Consider the following 23,493-nt stretch of genomic DNA (forward strand, 5'->3'; position numbering starts at 1 on the left):
ACAACCACAGAGGCTCAGGCTTCCTTTTAACCGGTTTTATTCAAGCATATGCAAGGGAGCCGCAATCATTCCTAAGAATAACAATGAAGAGCCTACTCCCTGATTGATTATATTTCACTACTTTTGTACTTTTTCTGATCATAACGCATTTGACTTTATTTGAATACATCCAATTGGTAACTGACACACCAGTTCCATACTAACTTTATCCTATTGAGCACATAAACATGTGATTTGGCTTACCGGTTATTCTAAAGGATGTATTCTCTGATAGCATTTTTAATTTCCTCCTAACACAAGTTATGAATTAAATCTCAACATCACTGACAATAGACCGAGAGATAGAGATTGTAAGCCTCACTGAAGAAGCAGATAATGATCGTCAGAGAATGAATCCCACAACCAAGTAGCTGACAGAGAAACGACAAAGAATATTGTTTAATACAATGCTTGGATCATACTATGGGATAGCTCCTGCCTTGTTCCATAAATATAATCAAATAGATTCTGTGTTTGACCCCCTCAGTGACATCATCCCTCCCAAGCATTATAATAGATTATTTGATTACTGCTCTTCGTCCCCCGTGCTGCTTCTTTTGCCTGATCTTTCCTGAATAGGATGAAGCCAGAAATATTGAATTCTGTTATTGCCACGATATCAATGTCACATGTGGGACTTGTGGCTGCTGCTCATCAAACTTATTCCCCCCTCACCTAAGCAGAAAAGGTCGCATGAGCCACTGTCTGACCCCTAATATTCGGGACTGCTCTGTCCTGCTGAAGGTTGGAAGTAAAGAAGAGCAGTTCGTCCTGGTGAGGAAGGGAAAATGTATGAACAGCATCAGCAGGATTATAGAGTGATGTGGTATTCCCAGCATAGAGAATGTGCTGGTGCGACAGAGGGAGTCAGAAAGTCTGGGATTTGGGCGGATGGGGCGGGCAACGGGAAAGGAAGCTGAGAGAGCTTGTGGCTTGAAGGACCAATAAATGTGATTGTGTTTTTAAACTAACTAATCAGAAAGATGTAAAACATCCCGAATTGACCTTGTTGTGAAATAGCCAATCGGGAACATGACATTCACCCTTCCTTTATTAGCATAGGCCTCCGGTTTCGTCTACAAAATGCGAGTTTCGATAGCGCTTTGAGTTATTCTGTGTCTGAAGCTATTTGTGATCATGGTTGACGAGAAGAAAGCGCAGAAAAAGTTGCCCGCGACGGGCGGCAAGAAGAAGAAAAGATCCAGGAAAGAAAGTTACTCCATCTACATCTACAAAGTGATGAAGCAGGTTCACCCCGACACCGGCATCTCCTCCAAGGCCATGAGCATCATGAACTCGTTCGTGAGCGATATTTTCGAGCGCATCGCGGGTGAGGCTTCCCGCCTGGCCCATTACAACAAGCGCAGCACCATCAGCTCCCGGGAGATCCAGACCGCCGTGCGCCTGCTGCTGCCCGGGGAACTGGCCAAGCACGCCGTGTCGGAAGGGACAAAGGCGGTGACCAAGTACACCAGCTCCAAGTAAAACCCCACAATGGACTGAAAAACACCCGAAACACAACGGCTCTTTTAAGAGTCACCCACAATCTCTTTGAAAAAGCTATACGATTGCTTTACTTCTAAATTTATGATTTTACTATGAAGCTTTCCCAATGGTCTAATTGTTATTTTGATTACATATCAATCACAGCGATTCTCGGTAATGTAGATTTAACCCATGTTCAATTATTGGTCTCATTAATAATACCCCATAAATTCATGACTGCGCTTTGTTCTCAGACGCGTTCACATTCGGCCCCTTTCCCTGGCTCTGGAGAGAGAGAGAGAGAATAGAGCGCAAATGCGTCAGTTTCCAATTCTGGTCAAGTTTGGTCTCAATAATCGATCAGTTCATTTCCTATCAGCCCCGGTTGTGCAGGAACCTTCAGTCACAACGCTGGCAAATTTACACCAAAAATGTTCACTTTTGATTCCCACGAATATCTACAATATACCGTCCGTTTTTAGAGATATGAAAATGAGACTTTCTGCCGGCTGGTTAGAGGGTTTCAAAAAGGACTGAAATTAACCGAAATGGATACCGGATTCTAAAAGCGAATCTGGAACTTGGTATAAAATGTGAAATAGTCCCATCACGGACGGATATTTGTAAATTTTTTTTGTCAGACCGAGTTAACTATTAATGGGATTTTCTATATGAAATCTATTTATTGTTTTATAAATATATCAGCGGTTTATTCCATGTCGAATAAAAAGAAAAGTTTGGATTCTGTAAATTTGGCGCCGTTATTTTCGGCTTGTTTTAGATACAGATAAAGCCAGGACGAAAATCAGAAACGGACAGATACAGACAAAATGTAGACTGGGGAAAAAGAGAGCGAGATTAAGTGCATCCAACATTCGCATACTAAATACCTATTTCCAATTAGTACGATATTGTGTCCTTTATTCGTTGCATAACATTTTGGCGGGCTTTCAGCATTTGAAATAAAACAGGTTGGAATCTGGTAATTTGGCGCCGTTATTTTCCGCCCTCACTCCGTGGAGTCTCCAGATTGGTGAGTTCAGTAGATATCTGATTGGTGATATGAACAACATTATGAGACGCAGCACAAAGTGACCAATCAGCAATGCCCGCAGCACCATTCCTCCCGAAGATATAAGAGAAGCGAATGTGAGAGGATTTCCTCATCCTTTGTGAAAGTGTTTGTGAGATTGTGGAAATGTCTGGAAGAGGAAAGACCGGCGGTAAAGCTCGATCCAAGGCCAAGTCTCGCTCCTCCCGGGCTGGACTGCAGTTCCCGGTGGGCCGTGTTCACAGGCACCTGAGAAAGGGCAACTATGCTGAGCGTGTGGGTGCCGGAGCCCCGGTCTATCTGGCTGCTGTGCTCGAGTATCTGACGGCTGAAATCCTCGAGCTGGCCGGTAACGCGGCCCGGGACAACAAGAAGACCCGCATCATCCCCAGACCCCTGCAGCTGGCCGTCCGCAATGACGAGGAGCTCAACAAGCTGCTGGGAGGGGTGACCATCGCTCAGGGCGGGGTGCTGCCTAATATCCAGGCCGTGCTGCTGCCCAAGAAAACCAGCGCTGAGCGGTCCCAGAGAAAGTGAAGCGGCCACAATGTGATCTAATAACCCAAAGGCTCTTTCCAGAGCCACTCACGGGATCAGTGAAAGGGCTGCTCACTGTCAGGAGGGAGTCAGAGATGCAGTTATTGTAACGGTGGATTTATCTGTTTCTGATTTGTTAACTTGTGTTTTCAGTTCCCTCTCTGAATAGCGCTGTTTCTCTGCTCACACATCTCCCGCTTTTGTTAGTGAACTATTTATGGACAGGATATCAGAAACTATCATTCTGTAAATCCATCAATGTCAAAAGTACCGAATCTATTCGATGCAATAACGAGAGCTACATGAAGAAATTCACAAGCGAGTTTCACAGCGAGTGTTGCACCCGGACAGGATCTGATTCAATTGCATCTGCCCGCACGCAGTCTGTGAAAAGGGCTGTCTCCGGTCTCAATTGCTCGTATAGGCAGCATTTTCTTTACTTCCCATGGGGGTGGGACGCTTTAAATTCTATGCCGAATACTTACGAGATTCGAGTCTGAGCGGCCGAATTAATTTCTGTTCTAAACGCCGGTCACAGCTCTTTTATTTTTTGATTTAGTGGCTCTTAAAAGAGCCGTTGTTGTACTTGGTGCTTAAGCCGGGTTTTAGGCCCGTTCCCCGCGGATGCGGCGTGCCAGCTGGATGTCTTTGGGCATGATGGTGACTCGCTTGGCGTGGATGGCGCACTGTTTGGCTTCCTCAAAGAGCCCCACCAGGTAAGCCTCGCTGGCCTCCTGCAGGGCCATGACAGCCGAGCCCTGGACGAGCAAGACGCCCAAGTCCTGAGCGATCTCTCGCACCAGCCTCTGGAAAGCCACTTTGCGAATTAGCAGCTCGGACTTCTGGTAGCGGCGGATCTCCCTCAGAGCCACAGTGCCGGGTTCGTATCGATGAGGATTCTTCACTCCGCCCGTGGCTCGAGCGCTCTTCCGGGCCGCTTTGGTAGCCAGCTGTTTGCGGGGAGCTTTCCCTCCGGTCGATTTGCGCGGTGTTTGCTTGGTCCTGACCATTTTCTGAACCGATTACAGTCTGGCCTACAATCCGCATTTTTAAACTCTGTGAGGAACCGCCCCGAACAGTAATTGGCTGGAGCCCAAATTGAGAATTCCAATCAAACTCTGGCCAGTTCATTAATCCTTGCCAACTCAGGTCCTGATTGGTTGAATTGTCGTTTGTCGTCTAATCTCTGTACAGCATTGGTCCCAGTTGAGTGCAATGCCTGAATGGCGGCTGCGACGAAGGGCTGTGTGTCCCGCAAGGCGTCGAAACAGTCGCTGATTAAAGTCACCAAGAAGCCGCCTAAGAAGCGAAGAAAATCTCGCAAGCAGAGCTATTCCATCTCCGTGTACAGGGTACTGACCCAGGTCCACCCTTCCACCAGGATCTCGTCCAAGGCCATGAGCGTTATGAATTCCTTCGTTGTCGACATTTTCGAGCGCATCGCCTCCGAGGCGTCGCACTTCATTCACTACAACAAGCGCCGCACCATCTCGGCCCGGGAGATCCAGAGCGCCGTCCGCCTCATGCTGCCGGGGGAATTGGCCAAACACGCCGTCTCCGAAGGCACCAAAGCGGTCACCAAGTACACCAACTCCGTTTAGGAAGACAATTCTAAAGATTATTTAAAAAAAAATAAAATCGGAACTGTGACTTTTTTTTTTCTGCATCATAATCCGAGAAAATGCTTAGTTACAAAGATGAACAGAATTCAGGTAGGTCAGGCACAGGGGCCAGAGGCAAAATGATTTGCAATTGTATGGAGCCATTCACTCACGACAGGTACAACACAGGGTTAGATACAGAGTAAAGCTCCCTCTGCACTGTCGCCATCAAACACTCCCAGGACAGGTACAGCACGGGGTTAGATACAGAGTAAAGCTCCCTCTAAACTGTCTCGATCAAACACTCCCAGGACAGCTACAGCACAGGGTTAGATACAGAGTAAAGCTCCCTCGACACTGTCCCCATCAAACACTCCCAGGACAGGTACAGCACGGGGTTAGATACAGAGTAAAGCTCCCTCTAAACTGTCCCCATCAAACACCCCAGGACAGGTACAGCATGGGGTTAGATCCAGAGTAAAGCTCCCTCTAAACTGTCCCCATCAAACAATCCCAGGGCAGGAACAGCACGGGGTTAGATCCAGAGTAAAGCTCCCTCTACACTGTCCCCATCAAACAATCCCAGGGCAGTTACATTACAGGGGTAGATACAGGGTATAGCTCTCTCTACTCTATTTCAGTGCATCTAATTCCCATATTAATACAACAGCCTATCCCATGTAAATGCGAGATGTAATTTTTCAAAACAATGGTCCAGTAGCCTCTGCACGAGATCCACCATTTCTGACAGGCTGTGTGGTGGGACAAGGGCTCCAGGAGATTTTGGCACTGTCCAGCAGCTTTTATTTCTGATTTACGATGAACAGACATAGGCCTCTGCCTCCTCCACTACTCCCAGCAGACAGAACTGGGTTTAAGCCCAGCTCCTGACAGCTGAGAGCCACTGACAAAGCTACAGAATCCAGTCCCTTCTCTGTAATAGTTTCAATGTGAAGTCAGGCTCTCGATGGTGGACGTTACTCAGAGTCTCCCAATGGATTACAGAATCCACGAGGTTCAAAACGTGAACTGCTTTAAACAGATGATGTCCAACAGCTTGCCAAACATTCTCACAAAAACTCTCCGGCCATTTCCCCCACACCGTAACAGTGAGCACTGAGACCCCTCCTCCTCACTCCTAACCATCACCATCCACCAGGGCAAAGTACAGATCTTGTCCCAGTTATATGCGGCACAGCAGGGTCACAGGTCAGACACTGACTGCTTCCTAAGCTGGGCTTGTCTGATACTCTGAGCCACACTCCTTGGCCATACATGCTCATGGGGCAAGAGCAGGTACGGTGGCGACGAGCTCTAACTGTGACTGGTAAGTGAACGGTTCACCGGTTGCTGCAAATAAACACCCGTATTCCGGCACTCCAGAGAAAGGTTTCACAAACGATCGAAACACTGAGTGACTATACAGGAATGATCTCCATCGCTGCTCCACTAAAATGTGAAATTCGGTGGTTGCAGCATCGCAAACCCGAACAAAGTAAATATTCATCTCTAGACACTTAAAAATGCCCATCCCACCTCCCGTTCCGAGTTCTCTGCTCTCTCTGTGAGACGGTGGGTGGCTCTTAAAAGAGCCTTTGTTGTGTGTTTGGTAGAAAGGGTAAAGTTGTTCAGCCGCCGAATCCATAGAGAGTGCGACCCTGGCGTTTCAGAGCGTACACCACATCCATGGCAGTGACCTTCTTGCGCTTGGCGTGTTCAGTGTAGGTGACCGCATCCCTCCAATTTAATTGTAAACCCGTTTCTTTGCTGCTTTGATCGCGCCCTCTCAGTCGAGCGCTGACTTCTTCTCTGTGTTTCCAGTAAAATCATGAAATAACCGAAAAAAATGCCTTAAATTCTCTCTTCAGGGCTGAGCAGGGGAGCAGCGCGATCCTATGACATGGAAATCTTATGATTTTATACAAGAATGACTCGGAAATCTGGCGCTGAGGCCGGACACACAAACACAGTGACATTAGTCTAACCCGCCCGCCCCTTTAACACACTCTCGCTGATACAATGTTCACATCTACACATTGACAGGACAAACTGTGTCTCAGATTTACAGCTCCCAGGACAGGCTTTCCTCTCCTCTCGGCCTGCGCTGTGGATTCTCAGGAATTAGTTGTAGTTTCCCAACTCAGTAACTGTCAAATCCTCTGAGACCGGAGCTGATCACAATGTCTGTCCACCAGGTTCAGGAGGCTGCAGCCAATCACAGCTGTGCCTGGGTTAACCCGTAAATTGTTTAAATTATTATCTTGTTCACAAGCAGAATTATTTTTGATCATTTGAAGATACAGATTGTGTGCACTCAGCCACGAAACAACAGTATCCCGCCTTCATGTGGAGTTCAAGAGAGAGGGGGTGGAGGGATTGACAGAGACAGAGTGAGTGAGGGCGGTGGGACACAGGTAATGCAACAGTTGCAAAAATCCGAGAAAACTCTGGTTTTACCCAGAAAGATTCTCATGGAGAGGCAGAAGCTGCATCTCAGATCTTAATGATATAGTAACAAAGACATATTATTAATCCCACACGCAGGAACAGTTCTGCATTTTGACAGAAGAGAGGCAGTATAAACATAATAGTCCAGTTCTAAAAATTGTGCAAGGTCAGAGGGATTGAGAGTCTTTAGATCATTGAAGGAGACAGGAGATTTTGAGGGTGTAGTTTGGAAAGCAGATGGGATCTTTGCTTTGATCAACAGAGGTACTGAGCATAAAAACAGGAACATTATGTTTAACCTTTATAAAGGTCTGGTTGAAATGCAACTACAATATTGCATCCATTTCTGGTCACCACACTTTTGGAAGGATGTGAGAGTCTTTGAGAGGGTGCAAAGAAGATTTACTAGAATAGTTCCAGGCATGAGGGATTACAGCTGCAAGGTTTGTTTGCGGAATCCAGAGTTGCTCTCCTTGAAGCAACCGGGATTGAGGGTTGGTCTGAGAGAGGTGTACAAGATTATTACAGGTTTAGATCAGGTAGACAAAGGAAACCGGTTCCCATTCATCCTTGGCCACTGGGGAGGTTCCAGAGGACTGGAGAATAGCTAATGTGGTTCCTCTATTTAAGAAGGGTTGTAGAGATAAGCCAGGGAACTGCAGGCCAGTATGTCTCATGTCAGTGTTAGGGAATTTATTGGAGAAAATTCTGAAGGAGAAACTCTATCTCCACTTGGAGAGGAAAGTTTTGATCAGGGATATTCAGCATGGCTTTGTCAGAGGGAGGTCATGCCTAACAAATTTGATTGAATTTTTGAGGAGGTGACCAGGTGTGTAGATGAGGGTAGTGAAGTTGATATAGTTTTTATGGATTTCAGCAAAGCCTTTAACAAGGTACCACATTGGAGAATTATAAAGAAGGCAAATGCACATGGGATACAGGGTAATTTGATAAGGTGGATTCAAAATTGGCTTCGTTGTAGGAGACAGGGTGATGACAGAAGGCTGCTTTAGTGATTGCAAGCCAGTGTCCAGTGGCATACCACAGGGATCTGTGCTGGGTCCCCTATTATTCATCATTTATGTAAACAACATAGATGACTATGTGGGCGGTAGGATTAGTAACCATCCTCTGTTAATTACTTTCCCACTAAGAGAAATATTTGCTGCTACTCACAAACTTATCTGGTTTATCATTTCAGTTTGCAGGCATTAACATTGGAATCTCGCTTCCTGTAAACACTTCAATCGGCAACAAATATCTCAAATTGCATTTATTCACACAAGAACACGAGCTGCAATTGCTGCAAACACACACCAGTGGAGAGCAGCCCATTTCTCACAAAGAGCGGGCACAGTCTGAATGTTCTTCTCTCGTTCACTATCACTCCATCAATACCTGAATATGAAATTTTGGGATGTAAAATATAGTGAAGTTGATATTTATTCGGCGCCTCCTCCCGCGTTGCAGTTTATGCTAAAATGGCAGACAGAATTCCCAGAATGCTCTGGGTGATATACAACGGTCTGTCTCGTTCAGAATGGCCACACTGCGCATGCGTACCTGGTCGTCAACGGAAATCCTGTCTAGCCGTGCATGCGCCAGGAGCTTGGTCTAGCGCAGCCTCAGTAACACTGATTCTCAGCGGCTCTCAGCCCGAATGAAAGTCGCCGGGCCCGGCGGACGTGCGGCGGGGGACCCGGGGGACGGCATTAGATCCCCTGCTCTTCCTGATATATTTTGTTGACCGACTGCTTGGTGTATGGGCACCATTTCAAAATTTGCGGATGACATGAAACTTGGAGGTATTGTGAACTGTGAGGAGGATAGTGTTAAACTTCAAAAGGACAGAAGCATATTGGTGAAATGGGCCGATAGGTTCGACCTCAGAATGACCCGGGGCCGGCCCTGGGGAGCATGCACACTCTCAATGCCGGGGAAGTCAGTGCATTTGATAGAGCCGTTTCTGGGATGCAGGGAATTGTGGGAACTGCAGCCACCATGGGCAGATGTTAGTAAGTGTTTTATTGCAGGGTGATTGTCAGTGACCTGAAATGTGAACTTTTCTTTCTGCACATTTGCTGTCTGATGTGCGGTGTATTTCTAGCATTTTCTCTCCTTATTTCAGATTGCCACTATCCACAATATGTTGTCAGTGAATTGTTGCAGGTGTTGCTCACAAACCAAGGTCAGAAACTCAAACTGACAAATGAAGAACACTTTTGAATCAGAATGGATGTTGGACGTGGAAGTCGATCCTCGCTTACTTTGAAGGTATGTTCTTGTTGGCTGTTTTAGAACTGGAGAGTAGAGAGAGGAGAAGGCAGTGGGTTTAACCGCGAGCACTTTTGAGAACAGTAGGGCCCAAGCATTTCTGATATAAGGTCATTTACTGTTTCTTGCACCGTAACAGAGACTAACAGGAAGTATATTTCACATTCACATGTAACAGCAGAGAGTGACAGATGGTGTTAATTCCACCCACACTCATATATTGTAAGAGAGATTGACGGAGAGTTAATTCGTCGAATCATAGAATGATTACAGCACAGACGGAGGCCATTCTGCCCATTATAGTCTATGCTGGCCTTCTGAAGGAGCAAATTACCTCTTGCCACTTCGCCGCCTTTTCCACATAGCCCTGCACATTTTTCCTTTTTGGATAATAATCCAATTCTCTCTTGAATTCCTTAATTGAACCTGCCTCAACTACATTCTCAGGCACAATAACAGAGACTGGCTGATAGAGAGTTAATTCCACACACTCAGTAACAGAGCCTGACAAATTGTTTGTTTATTCCTCACTCACACAAAGTAACACAGACAGACAAATATGAGAGTGTGGAACTAACTCTCTTAATTTCTCTCAGCCTCTGTTGTTGTAAGTTAATTCCACACTGAAATATTAATGGAAATTGAGAGGTCTTAACTCCACTCTCAGATGTCAGAACAAAGACTGGAAAAAAGAATTCCACACTCACAGCAACCAAGACTGAGCGATAGAGATAATTCCACGCTCACATATAGTAACAGAGACTGACATGAGTTTATTCCATATTCTCAGACAGCTAGAGGCTGACAAAGAGTGAATTCCGCACTCAAATACTGTATCATAGACTGCTCGAGAGTTAGTTCCACTCTCATAACCGTAACAGAGACTGAAAGAGATGTAAATTACACACTCACATTCAGTAAGTGATGGACAGAGAATCAATTCCACACTCAAATGCAGATAAGGCTGAGATAATTTCACGCTGAAATACAGCAAAAGAGACTAACAGACAGAGGGTCAATCCCACACTGACAAATTAAAATATAAGAAAGAGAAGCAAGAGGAGGCCATTCAGCCCATCGGGCCAGCTTCACCATTCAATAAGACCATGGCTGATCTGAATGTGGCCTCAAACCCACTCTCCCACCTGCCCTATAACCCTTGACTCTCCTGCCGATGAAAAATCTGTCTAACTCAGCATGAATATATGCACTGCTCTCTGAGGTGGAGAATTACAAAGATTAAGGACGCTCTGAGAGAAGAAATTCCTTCCCATTTTTGTCTTAAATGGGAGATGTTTATTTTTAAACTGTGCCCTCTGGTTCTATTTTCCCCACAAATGGAAACATCCCTCTCAACATCTACCCTGTCAAACACCCTCAGAATCTTATTTGTTTCAATGAGATCACCTCTCATTCTTCAAATCTCCTATGCAGATCAGCCCAAACTGCTTAAACATTCCTCATGAGACAACTCCTTCATCTCAGGAGTCAGTCTAATCAAATTTCTCTGAAGTGCCCCCTATGCAGTTATATCCCTCTTTAAATAAGGAGACTCCAACATAACACAGTACTCTCAGTGTAGTCTCACCAATGCTGTGTAGCTGTAGCAAGACTTCCCTACTTTCAGACTCCCCCCCCACGGGAATAAAGGCCAACATTCCATTTGCCTTCCTATTTACTTCCTGCAGCTGCACATTAATTTCTTGTGATTCATGTACAAGGAGATCTTGATCCCTCTGTACTGCAACATTCTGCAGTCTCTCTCCACAGTATTGAAGGAGGCCATTCAGCCTATCAAGTCTGCACTGGCTCTCTGAAAGAGCTTTCTACCCAGTCCCACTCTCCTCCCTTGTCCCCATAACCTTGCACGTTCTTTCCTTTCAGGTAGCAATTGAATTCCCTTTTGAATATCTCAAGCAAATCTGCCTCCACCAACCTTTGAGGACGTTCATTCCAGACTCCAACCACCCTCTGGGTGATAAAAAAATTAAATTTTAAATTAAACATTATGAGTCTATCTCACATCACATTTAATCCTTTTGCCAATTATTTTGAGTCTGTGCCTTCTAGTTCTTAGTGTTCTATTGAGTGGGAACAATTTCTCATTATTTACCCTGTCCATACGCCTCAGGATATTGAATACATCTATCAAGTCTCCTTCCAGCCGCCTTTTCTCCAGGGAAAACAATCCCAACCTCTCCCATGTATCCCCATAGCTACAATTCTTTATAGAATTATAGAAACATTATGGCACAGAAAGAGGCCTTTTGGCCCATCGTATCTACACCAGCCAAAAAATAAGCTACGCAGCCTAACCCCACTTTCCAGCATTTAGTCCGAAGCCCTGCAGGTTACAGCACTTCAGGTGCAGATCCAGACACCTTTTAAATGAGCTGAGGGTTTCTGCCTCTTCTACCCTTTCAGGCAGTGAGTTCCAGAGCCCCACAGCCTCCTGGGTGAAAAACATTTTCTTCGTCTCCCCTCGATTCTTTCCAATCACTTTAAGCTTTTGCCGCCTAGTCACTGACATCTCTGCTAAAGTAAATAGGCCCTTCCCATCCACTCTATCCAGGCCCCTCACAATTTTGTGCATCTCAATCAAATCTTCCCTTTGCTTCCTGTGTTCCAAGGAGAACAACCCCAACCCATCCAATCTTTCCTCATAGCTGCGATTTTCCAGTCCTGGCAACACCCGCATAAATCTCTGGACTCTCTCTACTACAATTGGATCCTTTCCACAATGAGTTGACCAGAACTGCACACTGCACAAGTTGTGGCCTAACTAATGTTTTACGTAGTTTCAGCATAACCTCCCTGCTTTCATATTCTGTGCCTCAGCTAATAAGTGAAAGGATTCCATATACCATCTTAACCACCTTATGAACCTGTCCTGCTACCTTCAGGGATCTGTGGACACTCACTTCAAGCTCCCTCACTTCCTCTACACCTCTCAGTATCCTCCCACGTATTGTGACCTTACATGAGACTCCAGACCCACAGCAATGTGGTTGATTGTTAAATGCCCTCTGAACAATGGCAATTAGGGATGGGCAATAAATGTTAGCCTAGCCAGTGACGCCCACATCCCATGAATGAATAAAAAAAATACATCACTTCACACTTCTCTGGGTTGAATTCCATTTGCCATTTTTCTGCCCACCTGATCAGTTCATTGATATCTTCCTGCAGTCTACAGAAATCCTCCTCGCTATCGACTGCTCAGTTAATTTTTGTATTGTCTGCAAACTTCTTGATCATTCCCCCTACATTTATATCCAAGTCATTTATCTTGGAATCATTGTTGTGAATCTCCTCTGTACTGTCTCCAATGCCTTCACATCCTTCCTTAAGAATGACATCCAGATCCGACACAGACACTATTATCAATTCAGTTCCTGGCACCAAACTTTTGGAAATTTGGGAAAGTTTTAGAGACTGTGCAGAAAAGCTTTATAATAATGGTTGTGAGGATGAAGGGCTTTAGTTACATGGGTAGATTGTGGGAGCTGTGGTTACAAGGTGTCCAAGGCAGAGTAGATAGCGAGAAACTGTTCCTGTTGGCAGAAGGCACAGATTTAAAGTGTTTGGCAAAACAACCAATGGTGACATGAGGAAAACTATTTTTACACAGTGAGTCATTAGGATCTGCAATTCACTGCTTGAGAGTGTGGAAGAGACATGGTAAACTCGGAGTTGTCAAAGGCGAATTGGACACAAACCTGAAGAGAAAAGAGTTGCCACATTATGGTGATAGGGCTGGGGATCAGGACCAGTTGAGTTTCCCTGGCAGAGAACCACCAGAGACACGAAGGGCCGAATGGGCTTTCTCTGTGGTGTAACTATTCTAAGATTCCATGTGTATAAGTGCCGGATTCATTCTGTATCGCTCTGTCCCTGGTAAAGGATTTGAGTGTCTGATTCATGATGTATTTGTCAGCCTCTGGGGATGTGTGATTCACTCTGCATTGCTCTGTCTCTGGTACACTATGTGAGTGCGGGATTCATTATGTATTCGTCAGTCTCTGGGGATATGTGTGAGTGTAGGATTCACTCTGCATTGCTCTGTCTCTGGTACACTATGTGAGTGCGGGATTCATTATATATTGGTCAGTCTCTGGGGATGTGTGTGAGTGTAGGATTTACTCTGCATTGTTCTCTCTGGAAAACTATGTGAGTGCGGGATTCATTATGTATTGGTCAGTCTCTGGGGATGTGTGTGAGTGTAGGATTCACTCTGCATTGCTCTGTCTCTGGTACACTATGTGAGTGTGGGACTCATTATGTATCTATGAGTATCTGAGGCACTTTGAAAATCGGTATTCATTCTACCAAGAATAAGCTTCATTGGGCCATTTGGACACATTGGTACATTATTGCTAACATCTTCAACCCAGTTTACTTTATGTAATATTACCTTTTTACCGTGAAATCTATTCCCTCTCTTATGCTTATCTTGCTTTCCCTGAAATACAGCTGTGCTAATCGTCTTGACTGCTCAATATGACAGCCGGTTCCAAATTCTACCGACTCAGTGGGAAAACAAGGTAATATCGAATTCTCTTTGAATTGATTGTTGACACCTCTATGTCCACCCTATCACATCCCATCACTAATTCTTCATATTGAGCCGTTTCTGCAACACACACAGTTAATGTCATTGTATCAAAATCCTGGAACTCCCTCCCTCACAGCACTGTAGGTCTACCTACACCACAGGGACTGCAGCGGACCAAGAAGGCAGCTCACCACCACCTTCTCAAGGTCACTTTGGAATGGACAATAAATGCTGGCCGAGCCAGCGAATCTCATATCCATTGAATTAATAAAAAAGTTCAGCTCTGTTGCACTTCTCAGCTCTTGCCAGTAGATGTCAGCACACTCAGAGAGCGACAGAACAGACAAGAAGCGTTCACATTTTATTGGACGGCGAAGGGAGGTATTTGGAATTACTAACGGTGGAGATGACATTTCATAATATTTTGTTATAACAAGCAGAAGTTATAATGTTGTGCTGAAACCGTCAGATTGTTGTTTTGTATTTGAGAGTGAGATACATTCTTCACTGCCCTTTTTTGGCCCATTTTGTGAACGTGGGATTTATTATCTATGTCACTCACTGGTACTGTGTGAAACTGAGAGACATTCTGAACCTGTCAGTCTTGGTTACTGTATGAGAGTGTGGAGACGTTGTCAGCGTAACTGCCAGTGTGTTTGGATTTATTCTGTAACAGTCGCTCTCTTGTACATTACATTTGTGTTATATTCCATTCCTATCTTTCATTTTCTGATACTGAGAGACGTGGGTTACATTGTGAAACTGTCAGTGGAACTGTATGTGTGGAAGAATTTTGCTCTATCAGTCAACTTCTGCTACTGAAAGTGAGTGCTGCAGTCATTCTGTGTCTGTCATTCTCTGGTACAATATACCTGTGTCATATTCAGAAGGCACATTGCATTATCTGGTACTGTATGAGCGTTGGGACACTTTTTAAAGTAGAACTGTAGGTGTGCAAGGGTTTTGTTCTCAATCAATTTCTGGTAAGGCAAATGAGTTTGGGACTCATTCTGAATCTCTTAATGGTGTGTGTGTGTGTGTGTGTGTGTGTGTTTAATCCTATCCATCAGTGCTACTGTATGTGAACGTGGAAATCATTCTGAATTTGAAGTCTTTGGTGCCCTTTTTTCATTCATTCATGGGGTGTTGGCTTCGCTGGCTGGGCCAGCAGTTATTGTCCATCCTCAGTTGCCCTTGAGAAGGTGGTGGTGAGCTACCTTCTTCAACCTCTGCAGTGCATGTGGTGTAGGCACATCCCCAGTACTATTCGGAAGGGAGTTCCAGGTTTTTGACCCAGTGACAGTGAAGTTACAGTGATATATTTCCAAGTCAGGATTTTGAGTGTAGTATCCATTCTGTATCTATTACATACATGTCAGACCCTCGTAACGTGTGTGAGCGTAGTATTCAATACACATCTGTCAATGGCACTCTGTATCTGTGATATTGTAAAATAAGTGTGGGAATCATATGTTTCTTTCATCACTTGGTTTTGTTTGTGTGCATGAGAATCATTCTGTATCTGTCAGTGGGATTAATTTTACATCTGTCAATCTTTGGTATTATAAAACATTGTGAGATTCAATTGGAGTTTTCCAATCATTGGTATTGTATGTGAAAGTAGAATTTACAGTGTGTGTGTTAGTGTGTGGTCTTCCATTTGTATCCATCAGCATCTGTTACTCTATATGATTCTTGGACTCTTTCTAAATCTCTCAGTGGTACAATTGGTGTGTTATATTTCTTTAGTTTCACTCAGATTCAGCTATTGTGAGTGAGTGCAGTGAACAGCCTGTATCTTTCAGCATCTGGCACTGAAAATGTGCTTGAGAATTATTCTCTGCTTCTGTGTGAGTGTGGGATTCATTATATAACCTTCAGTCTCTTTGACTAATTATAAGTTTGGATTCATTCCACATACATTTCCAGCAGAACAACAGGCCACTGATATTGTAGGTTTAAAGCAAACAATGTGTGTGTCAGCTTTGGCTGAGTATTAAATCTCTGTCACTGTGAACACAGTTGTGAAAGATAATGTATCCTTCAATCTGATCCTGGATTGGTCCGCAAGTGTAACTCCAGCTTGTACGAAACGATTTGATATGTGGCATTCAGTCTGATTCTGAGTCAGAATTTCCACACAAATGCAAAATGGGGCTCAGTCCTGAATTGGTAAAGTATCTTTAATTTGACACTGTGTGAGGATTTAGAATTAGCATGGAGTTTATAGCTCAATTCATACTCATCAAATTAATATTACATCTCAGTTTCTTAATCAGGGTGAGTTTTAACTAAAGTCTGAGTTTGTATCTCAGGTTATACTCGCTTTCAGAATATCTCAAACTGATAATGTAATTGAGATTTGGATTTGCATCTAATGTATGTGTCAGGACACAATGTGGAAATTAATACTGCAATTTATAAACAAATGATGGGTGTAAATATTGGACCAGTGCTTAACATGAATCTCAATGTACATTATTAAGGTTAAGACTGGAAACTTGAAACTGGAAACATGCATCAGTTTTATTTGACATTTAGTTTGTAGTTGAGGCTGTAATATTATGGGATTGGCCTGGTGCAAATTGGATCATGGGTGAGAATTTGGACTACCCGCCTGTGGTACTGAGTCGAGGTAACATTGGAACAACGTCCATCTCTCCTGCACTGTTTGATTGATGGATGGAAAGTGTGACTCTGGAACTATTTCTGCTGTCTGAGACTGTGAAATTGATGTCCTGTCTGTCTCTGCGCTCAGTCAGTGATAATGTACGGACTGTGTGGGAGGAACTGGCGGGAATCTTCATTCTAACTTGGCTGGAGGAAACACCACATTTATTCTGGTTCCGTCAATTATTTGTCTGTTGGAAAAAAAAGTATATTTTAGTACTCAAGTACAGGTGGGGTGGAAGATACAGATTCCATCAGTTTAACCTCTATAAATAATCATTGTGAATGGTTTGAGAGGCTTTAGACAGGCTCTAGCTCTGATTGGTCAGTCCATTCTCAATCCAAATCTTCAACCAATCGGAGAGCCAGGTAACAGGAATTGGAAGTGCCGATTGGCTTATATTTTCAAACTCGAAAAGCCCGCCAATTTGATGGGAAGAAAAGAGCCAAACGCCTTAATTTCCAGGCAACAATTTTAATCTGACACTTTAGGAGCTGTAATATTGCATTCTGCGTCACAGAATCCTGGCGCTATTTTAGGAACAGGGTAAATTTGTCAATCTCTTATCTGGAACTGGTGATAACAAAGCAGCGATTTAAAACAGAGCCAATCTCAGCTCACTGGAAACGCAATAACATAGGTTACCAACCGACTCCTTCACACAGGCTTCATCGGGACAGAGAGAAACGGCTGATTTCTGATCCTGTCCCCTGAAAGCGGCCGGGAATGTTACAATCGGAAGAGCGGAGCGCTCCAGCAGCCACACGCTCAGCATAGCTGCTCTTTCTCAGGAGCCTGTGAACACGGCCCGCGGGGAGCTGCAGTCCAGCCCGGGAGGAGCGAGACTTGGCTTTGGCTTTGTCGTGGGCTCTACCGCCGGTCTTTCTACAATCTTACACACACTGACACCACGAATGAAGAATTCCTCCCGCACTCACCCTTCCCCTATCTTCTGAAAGGTCAGTGTTCGGAATCTCATTGGGTGGCTTTTGTAACCAATCAGAGAGCAGCTTATTTCACCAACCAACAAACACCAAAAAGAAAAAAACAAAATACTGAAGATGCTGGAAATCTAGACAAAAATAAAAATACCTGGATAAACTCAGCAGCTCTGACAGCATCTGCGGAGGGGAATACAGAGCGTTCTGATGAAGAGTCATACGGACTCGAAACGTCAACTGTATTCCCCTCCGCAGATGCTGTCAGACCTGCTGAGTTTTTCCAAGATCAAAAAGAAAATGGACCGTAGATTGAGCCAAACTGGCAGAGCTGAAACAGGTTTACAAATTGAACATTAACGCCAATGTTATTGAGTGTGGCTGATAAAAGAGAAATGTCAAAGCTTTTCCTTCTGCACTCAACAGGACACTCGCAAGAAAACCAATATAAGGGGAAGACAACAATTTATACTGATAAAGAATATACTTAAGGTTGGAAAGTGACTGTCTGAGGCCCGGTCATGAGCTTGTGTGATACATAGCGCGAAATGATCTGATCAGGGTAGCCATTACCCTGCAGGATGCCTTTGACGAGCCCGATTTCAGCATCAAGCTTGCACGGTGAACAAATGGCTCGGATCCTATTTACAAAGTTGCCGATAAGACCAATCTTACAGAGCGTGGGACTGTAAGAATCCCAACGCGTATTTTAACCAGTGTAGAGAATTGTGGTCTGACCACGGGTAAGGCTGAAAATAAATCACTACTGCGATGGCCGGGAATCGAACCCGGGTCAACTGCTTGGAAGGCAGCTATGCTCACCACTATACCACCATCGCACACTTCTTCAAATTACAGTCAGCATTTATACTACCGCGAAACACACTATATCTTTGGCATCTTGTGTCTGACTGATAAACTGTTTTGCAATAATTCTCACCATGTTTATGTTGTTTCACACATTGAAAATGTCCCCAAAGAAGTTACCTCTTTGCACGTCTCATGTGCAGCCAGCAGAGGGCACCAGTCCACAATAAATTGGCTCCTGCTGTTTCTGTGGACACATCGAGACAGGAAAAGGTCTGTTGCTGCCCGGGGAACGGGCCGTGAAACAGACAAAGATAGTGACCAACTACAACGGCTCCATGTAGATATCCACAAAGTTCCGAACAATAAAAAAATGCAACTTATCCTGGAAGGGATGATGAAGTTCTCTCTGAAATAACTACACCAACACTTCCCTTGAAATAATTGATTTGCTGTCACTAATTCAATAGCAACCGTTTAAATTTCAGCCGGTATTCATTTCCAGTTCTAGACAGACACTTTCACTGACCGGTTCAATCTTTGCAAAACTTTTCGAATTCCCGCTCAAAAAACTAAATTACAGGCCCGTGATCCGATTTTATCTTGTTCTTAGTCCCATTCATTTTTTACACCTGCAGACTAACTGGTTTAGAGGCTGATGTGTTTGTGACCTTCGTTCTCCTTCTCTGCCTGATCCTCACACCTCTTGACTGCCTTGTAGATTACAAATCTCTCCAACTCAACCTTTGCCAAACCCCGCGTCACAACTCAAACCCAAACACATTATATTCTCCAATTCAGCTGGAAGAGGGGTTAGTAAAAGTCTCAATGCTTCTGGGAGGGGAGTTGTGTGTTAATGGAATAGAAGATGTCCTAGAAATGACGCAGACTGTTTGTCTGGTTGTAGAAGCGACTAGAATGAGGCGGGGATATTGCTGACAGGTCTGGATTTAAAAGATGCGGGTTTCTAACTATAGATAAACAAGATGTTCCATTGAGTAAGATTTGTTTCGAGCGCCCTGTTCACTAATGGTGCCCAGAATTCGGAAACAAATCAGTTCGAACAGGCAGGAGGCGGAGCTGGATGATCACAAATAAAAACAAAAAGCTAAAAGCTACTGCGGATGCTGGAAATCCAAAACAAAATAAAAACAGAATTACCTGGAAAAACTCAGCAAGTCTGGCAGCATCGGCGGAGAAGAGATCAGTCAACGTTTCGAGCCCTCATGGCCCTTCAGCAGAACTGAAGCATAGTTTCAACAAGGGAGAAATATAAATTGGTTTAAGGTGGGTGGGGGGGAAGAGACACATTGAGGGTGTGGTGTGAGCAGATAATCAAAAGATGTCAGAGACAAAAGGGTCAAAGAGGTGTTGAAGGTGGTGGTCTTTGTCTGAGAAAAGGCGTGAGGGAGGATGCGCGGGATATGGGCCGGACACGGTTGAGGGCCCTGTCAACGACCGTGGATGGAAAACCTCGGTTAAGGAAGAAGGAGGACATGTCAGAGGAGCTGTTTTTGAAGGTAGCGTCATCAGAACAGATGCGATGGAGGCGAAGGAACTGAGAGAATCCTCACACCCCGCTTCCTGTAAAGACTCCATCCCATTCTCTCAGTTCCTTCGCCTCCGTCGCATCTGTTCTGATGTCCGGCCCATATCCCGCGCATCCTGCCTCACGCCTTCTCCTCCTTCCCAGAAACATGATAGGGTCCCCCTTGTCCTCACTTATCACCCCACCAGCCTCCGCATTCAAAGGATCATCCTCCGCCATTTCCGCCAACTCCAGCATGATGCCACCACCAAACACATCTTCCCTTCACCCCCCTTGACGGCATTCCGTAGGGATCGTTCCCTCCGGGACACCCTGGTCCACTCCTCCATCACCCCCTACTCCTCAACCCCCACTTATGGCACCTCCCCATGCCCACGCAGAAGATGCAACACCTGCCCCTTCACTTCCTCTCTCCTCACCGTCCAAGGGCCCAAACACTCCTTTCAAGTGAAGCAGCATTTCACTTGCATTTCCCCTAACTTAGTCTACTGCATTCGTTGCTCCCAATGCGGTCTCCTCTACATTGGAGAGACCAAACGCAAACTGGGCGACCGTTTTGCGGAACACCTGCGGTCTGTCCGCAAGAAAGACCCAAACCTCCCTGTCGCTTGCCATTTTAACACTCCACCCTGTTCTCTTGCTCACATGTCTGTCCTTGGCTTGCTGCATTGTTCCAGTGAAGCCCAACGCAAACTGGAGGAACAGCACCTCATCTTCCGACTAGGCACTTTACAGCCTTCCGGGCTGAATATTGAATTCAACAACTTTAGATCTTAAACCCCCCTCCCCCCATCCCCACCCCGTTTCCTTCCCCCCCCCACCCGCCTTTTTTTTCAATAATTTATATAGATTCTTCTTTCCCCACCAATTTCCATTATTTTTAAATCTAAAACTAAAACCTTTAGTCTTTCCACCCCACCCCCACTAGAGCTGTACTTTGAATATCCTGTCTTGCATTCTTAATTAGCACTTTTCTCAGACAAAGACCACCACCTTCAACACCTCTTTGACCCTTTTGTCTCTGACATCTTTTGATTATCTGCTCACACCACACCCTCAATGTGTCTCTTCCCCCCCACCCACCTTAAACCAATTTATATTTCTCCCTTGTTGAAACTATGCTTCAGTTCTGCTGAAGGGCCATGAGGGCTCGAAACGTTGACTGATTTCTTCTCCGCCGATGCTGCCAGACTTGCTGAGTTTTTCCAGGTAATTCTGTTTTTATTTTGTTTTGGATGATCACAGAGTCTGTTCTGTCTGTCACTCAGTCTCCTCCCCGCCCCGCCTCTCACTCTCTGTCCCGTTCTCAGTCAGGTCCGGGCGGGCTATTTAAAAGAGGAACGTGAAGCAGCTCGTCTCTCATATTCTGCAGCGATCTGAGTGAAGGTTCATCATGTCTGGCAGAGGGAAAGGAGGCAAAGGACTGGGTAAAGGCGGAGCAAAGCGGCACCGCAAAGTGCTTCGTGATAATATCCAGGGCATCACCAAACCAGCAATCCGCCGCCTGGCTCGCCGTGGCGGTGTCAAGCGGATCTCGGGTTTGATCTATGAGGAGACTCGCGGGGTGCTGAAGGTTTTCCTGGAGAATGTGATCAGAGATGCGGTCACCTACACTGAACACGGCAAGCGCAAGACGGTCACTGCCATGGATGTGGTGTACGCTCTGAAACGCCAGGGCCGCACTCTCTATGGATTCGGCGGCTGAACAACTCGACCCTTTCTACCAAACACACAACAAAGGCTCTTATCAGAGCCACCCAAAACGTCACATTAAGAGCACTGATCTGGGCACGGGTCAGAGAAATCTAAAGATGAATCTAACAGCTTTAGCATTATTTCGTCCTCTTTCGGTTATTAGTTCATATGTTAAGGTTGTTGATGTTTGAAATGGGGAGTGGAGCGGTGCATTACCAGGCAGGCCTACAGACCCCTTTGCCTGTCTGGGTGAGAACCCAGAGCAGGCACTTGACAACTACCCAGACCCCACTCTCCCACTCCCAATTTAGTGGAAAAGTGACTCCCCCCGCCCATTGTCTCTTCAATATCTATTGAACCGTGACCTGAATAAAACCCATACAGTTCATGATGTTTGTGTGAGAGACCCGGAACTGTCGGCATTCACGGTGATTTCGCCCATCAATAGCTTTCTATCCGCCTGTTATAAGCAGATCAGGTAAGGAATCCGAATTGAAAACGGGTTGTAAGGTATGTCGGGCTGTCTTGTGAAGCGAAGCTAGTATTTTTAACCAAAATGCTGGAAAAACTCAGCAGGTCTGGCAGCATCTGTGTGGGGACAGTGTTACCGTTCCGAATGGGCATGACGCTTCTTCAGAACCAGAATGAAATGAGTTCACACAGTGAGCGGCCCTTTCACAGACTCTGTGAGTGGCTCTGAAAAGAGCCTTTGGGTTATTAGATTAAAGAATGGCTGCTTCGCTTGGTCTTCGAGGCCGCAGCGGCGCTGGTTTTCTTGGGCAGCAGCACGGCCTGGATATTAGGCAGCACCCCGCCCTGAGCGATGGTCACCCCTCCCAGCAGCTTGTTGAGCTCCTCGTCGTTGCGGACGGCCAGCTGCAGGTGTCTGGGGATGATGCGGGTCTTCTTGTTGTCCCGGGCCGCGTTACCGGCCAGCTCGAGGATTTCAGCCGTCAGATACTCGAGCACAGCAGCCAGATAGACCGGGGCTCCGGCACCCACACGCTCAGCATAGTTGCCCTTTCTCAGGTGCCTGTGAACACGGCCCACCGGGAACTGCAGTCCAGCCCGGGAGGAGCGAGACTTGGCCTTGGAGCGAGCTTTACCGCCGCTCTTACCTCTTCCAGACATTTCCACAATCTCACAAACACTTTCACAGAGAATGAGGAAATCCTCTCACATTCGCATCTCTTATATCTTCGGGATGAATGGTGCTGCGGGCATTGCTGAATGGTCAGTTTGTGCCGCGTCTTTGTTCATATCACCAACCAGATATCTACTGAACTCACCAATCCGGAGACTCCACGGAATGAGGGCGGAAAATACCGGCGCCAAATTTCAACCAATTTTTTTTTTCAAATTTTCAAAGCCCGCCAAATTTGTAAAAAACGGACAGAACATAGTGTTAATTGGAAACAGGTAATTCAGTATTTAATATACGAATGTTAGATTTACTTAATCTCGCTCTCCCTTTCTCTATTCTACGGTTGATCTGTATTTGTCTGTTTCTGATTTTCAGTCTGGGTTTATCTGAACCTGAAAACCAGCCGAAAATAACAGCTCGAAATTTACGCTTTTCGACATCGAAAAGGCGGCCGATAGATTTATAAAACAAGAAATACGTTTCATGTAGAAAGTCTTATGTAGAAAGTGAACTCGGTCTGACGACAAAGTTTTAAAATTACCCGTCCCTGATGGGACTATTTCACATTTTATCCCAAGTTCCAGATTCGCTTTTGTAAAACGGGATCTATTCGGGGTTAATTTCCATCTTTTATGAAACCCTTTAACCAGCCGGCAAAGTCTCATTGACATCGTTCTACAAACGGACGGTATATTGGAG

At 45.2% G+C, this 23,493-nt stretch overlaps 2 protein-coding genes and 1 non-coding gene across 3 annotated transcripts in view; all 3 read right to left on the minus strand.

Moving 5' to 3' along the window:
• The window catches only part of LOC144670292 (histone H2AX-like), a 297,255-nt gene that overhangs the window by 163,628 nt on the left and 110,134 nt on the right, over positions 1-23,493 (minus strand). The window lies entirely within an intron of this gene.
• LOC144670343 (histone H3, embryonic-like) lies at positions 3,718-4,122 on the minus strand. Its single transcript, XM_078532819.1, has one exon. It carries the CDS (start codon positions 4,120-4,122, stop codon positions 3,718-3,720), a length of 405 nt encoding a protein of 134 aa, XP_078388945.1.
• trnag-ucc (transfer RNA glycine (anticodon UCC)) lies at positions 18,367-18,438 on the minus strand. The gene has a single exon. It is a non-coding gene; the product is annotated as a tRNA-Gly (tRNA).

The sequence above is a fragment of the Cetorhinus maximus genome, chromosome 31 (genome assembly GCF_964194155.1).
Source record: "Cetorhinus maximus chromosome 31, sCetMax3.hap1.1, whole genome shotgun sequence".
Taxonomy (NCBI): Eukaryota; Metazoa; Chordata; class Chondrichthyes; order Lamniformes; family Cetorhinidae; genus Cetorhinus; species Cetorhinus maximus.

Excerpts from the sequence above, each read along its gene's own strand:
- LOC144670343 (XM_078532819.1), bottom strand. The coding sequence starts at position 4,122 with ATGGTCAGGACCAAGCAAACACCGCGCAAATCGACCGGAGGGAAAGCT.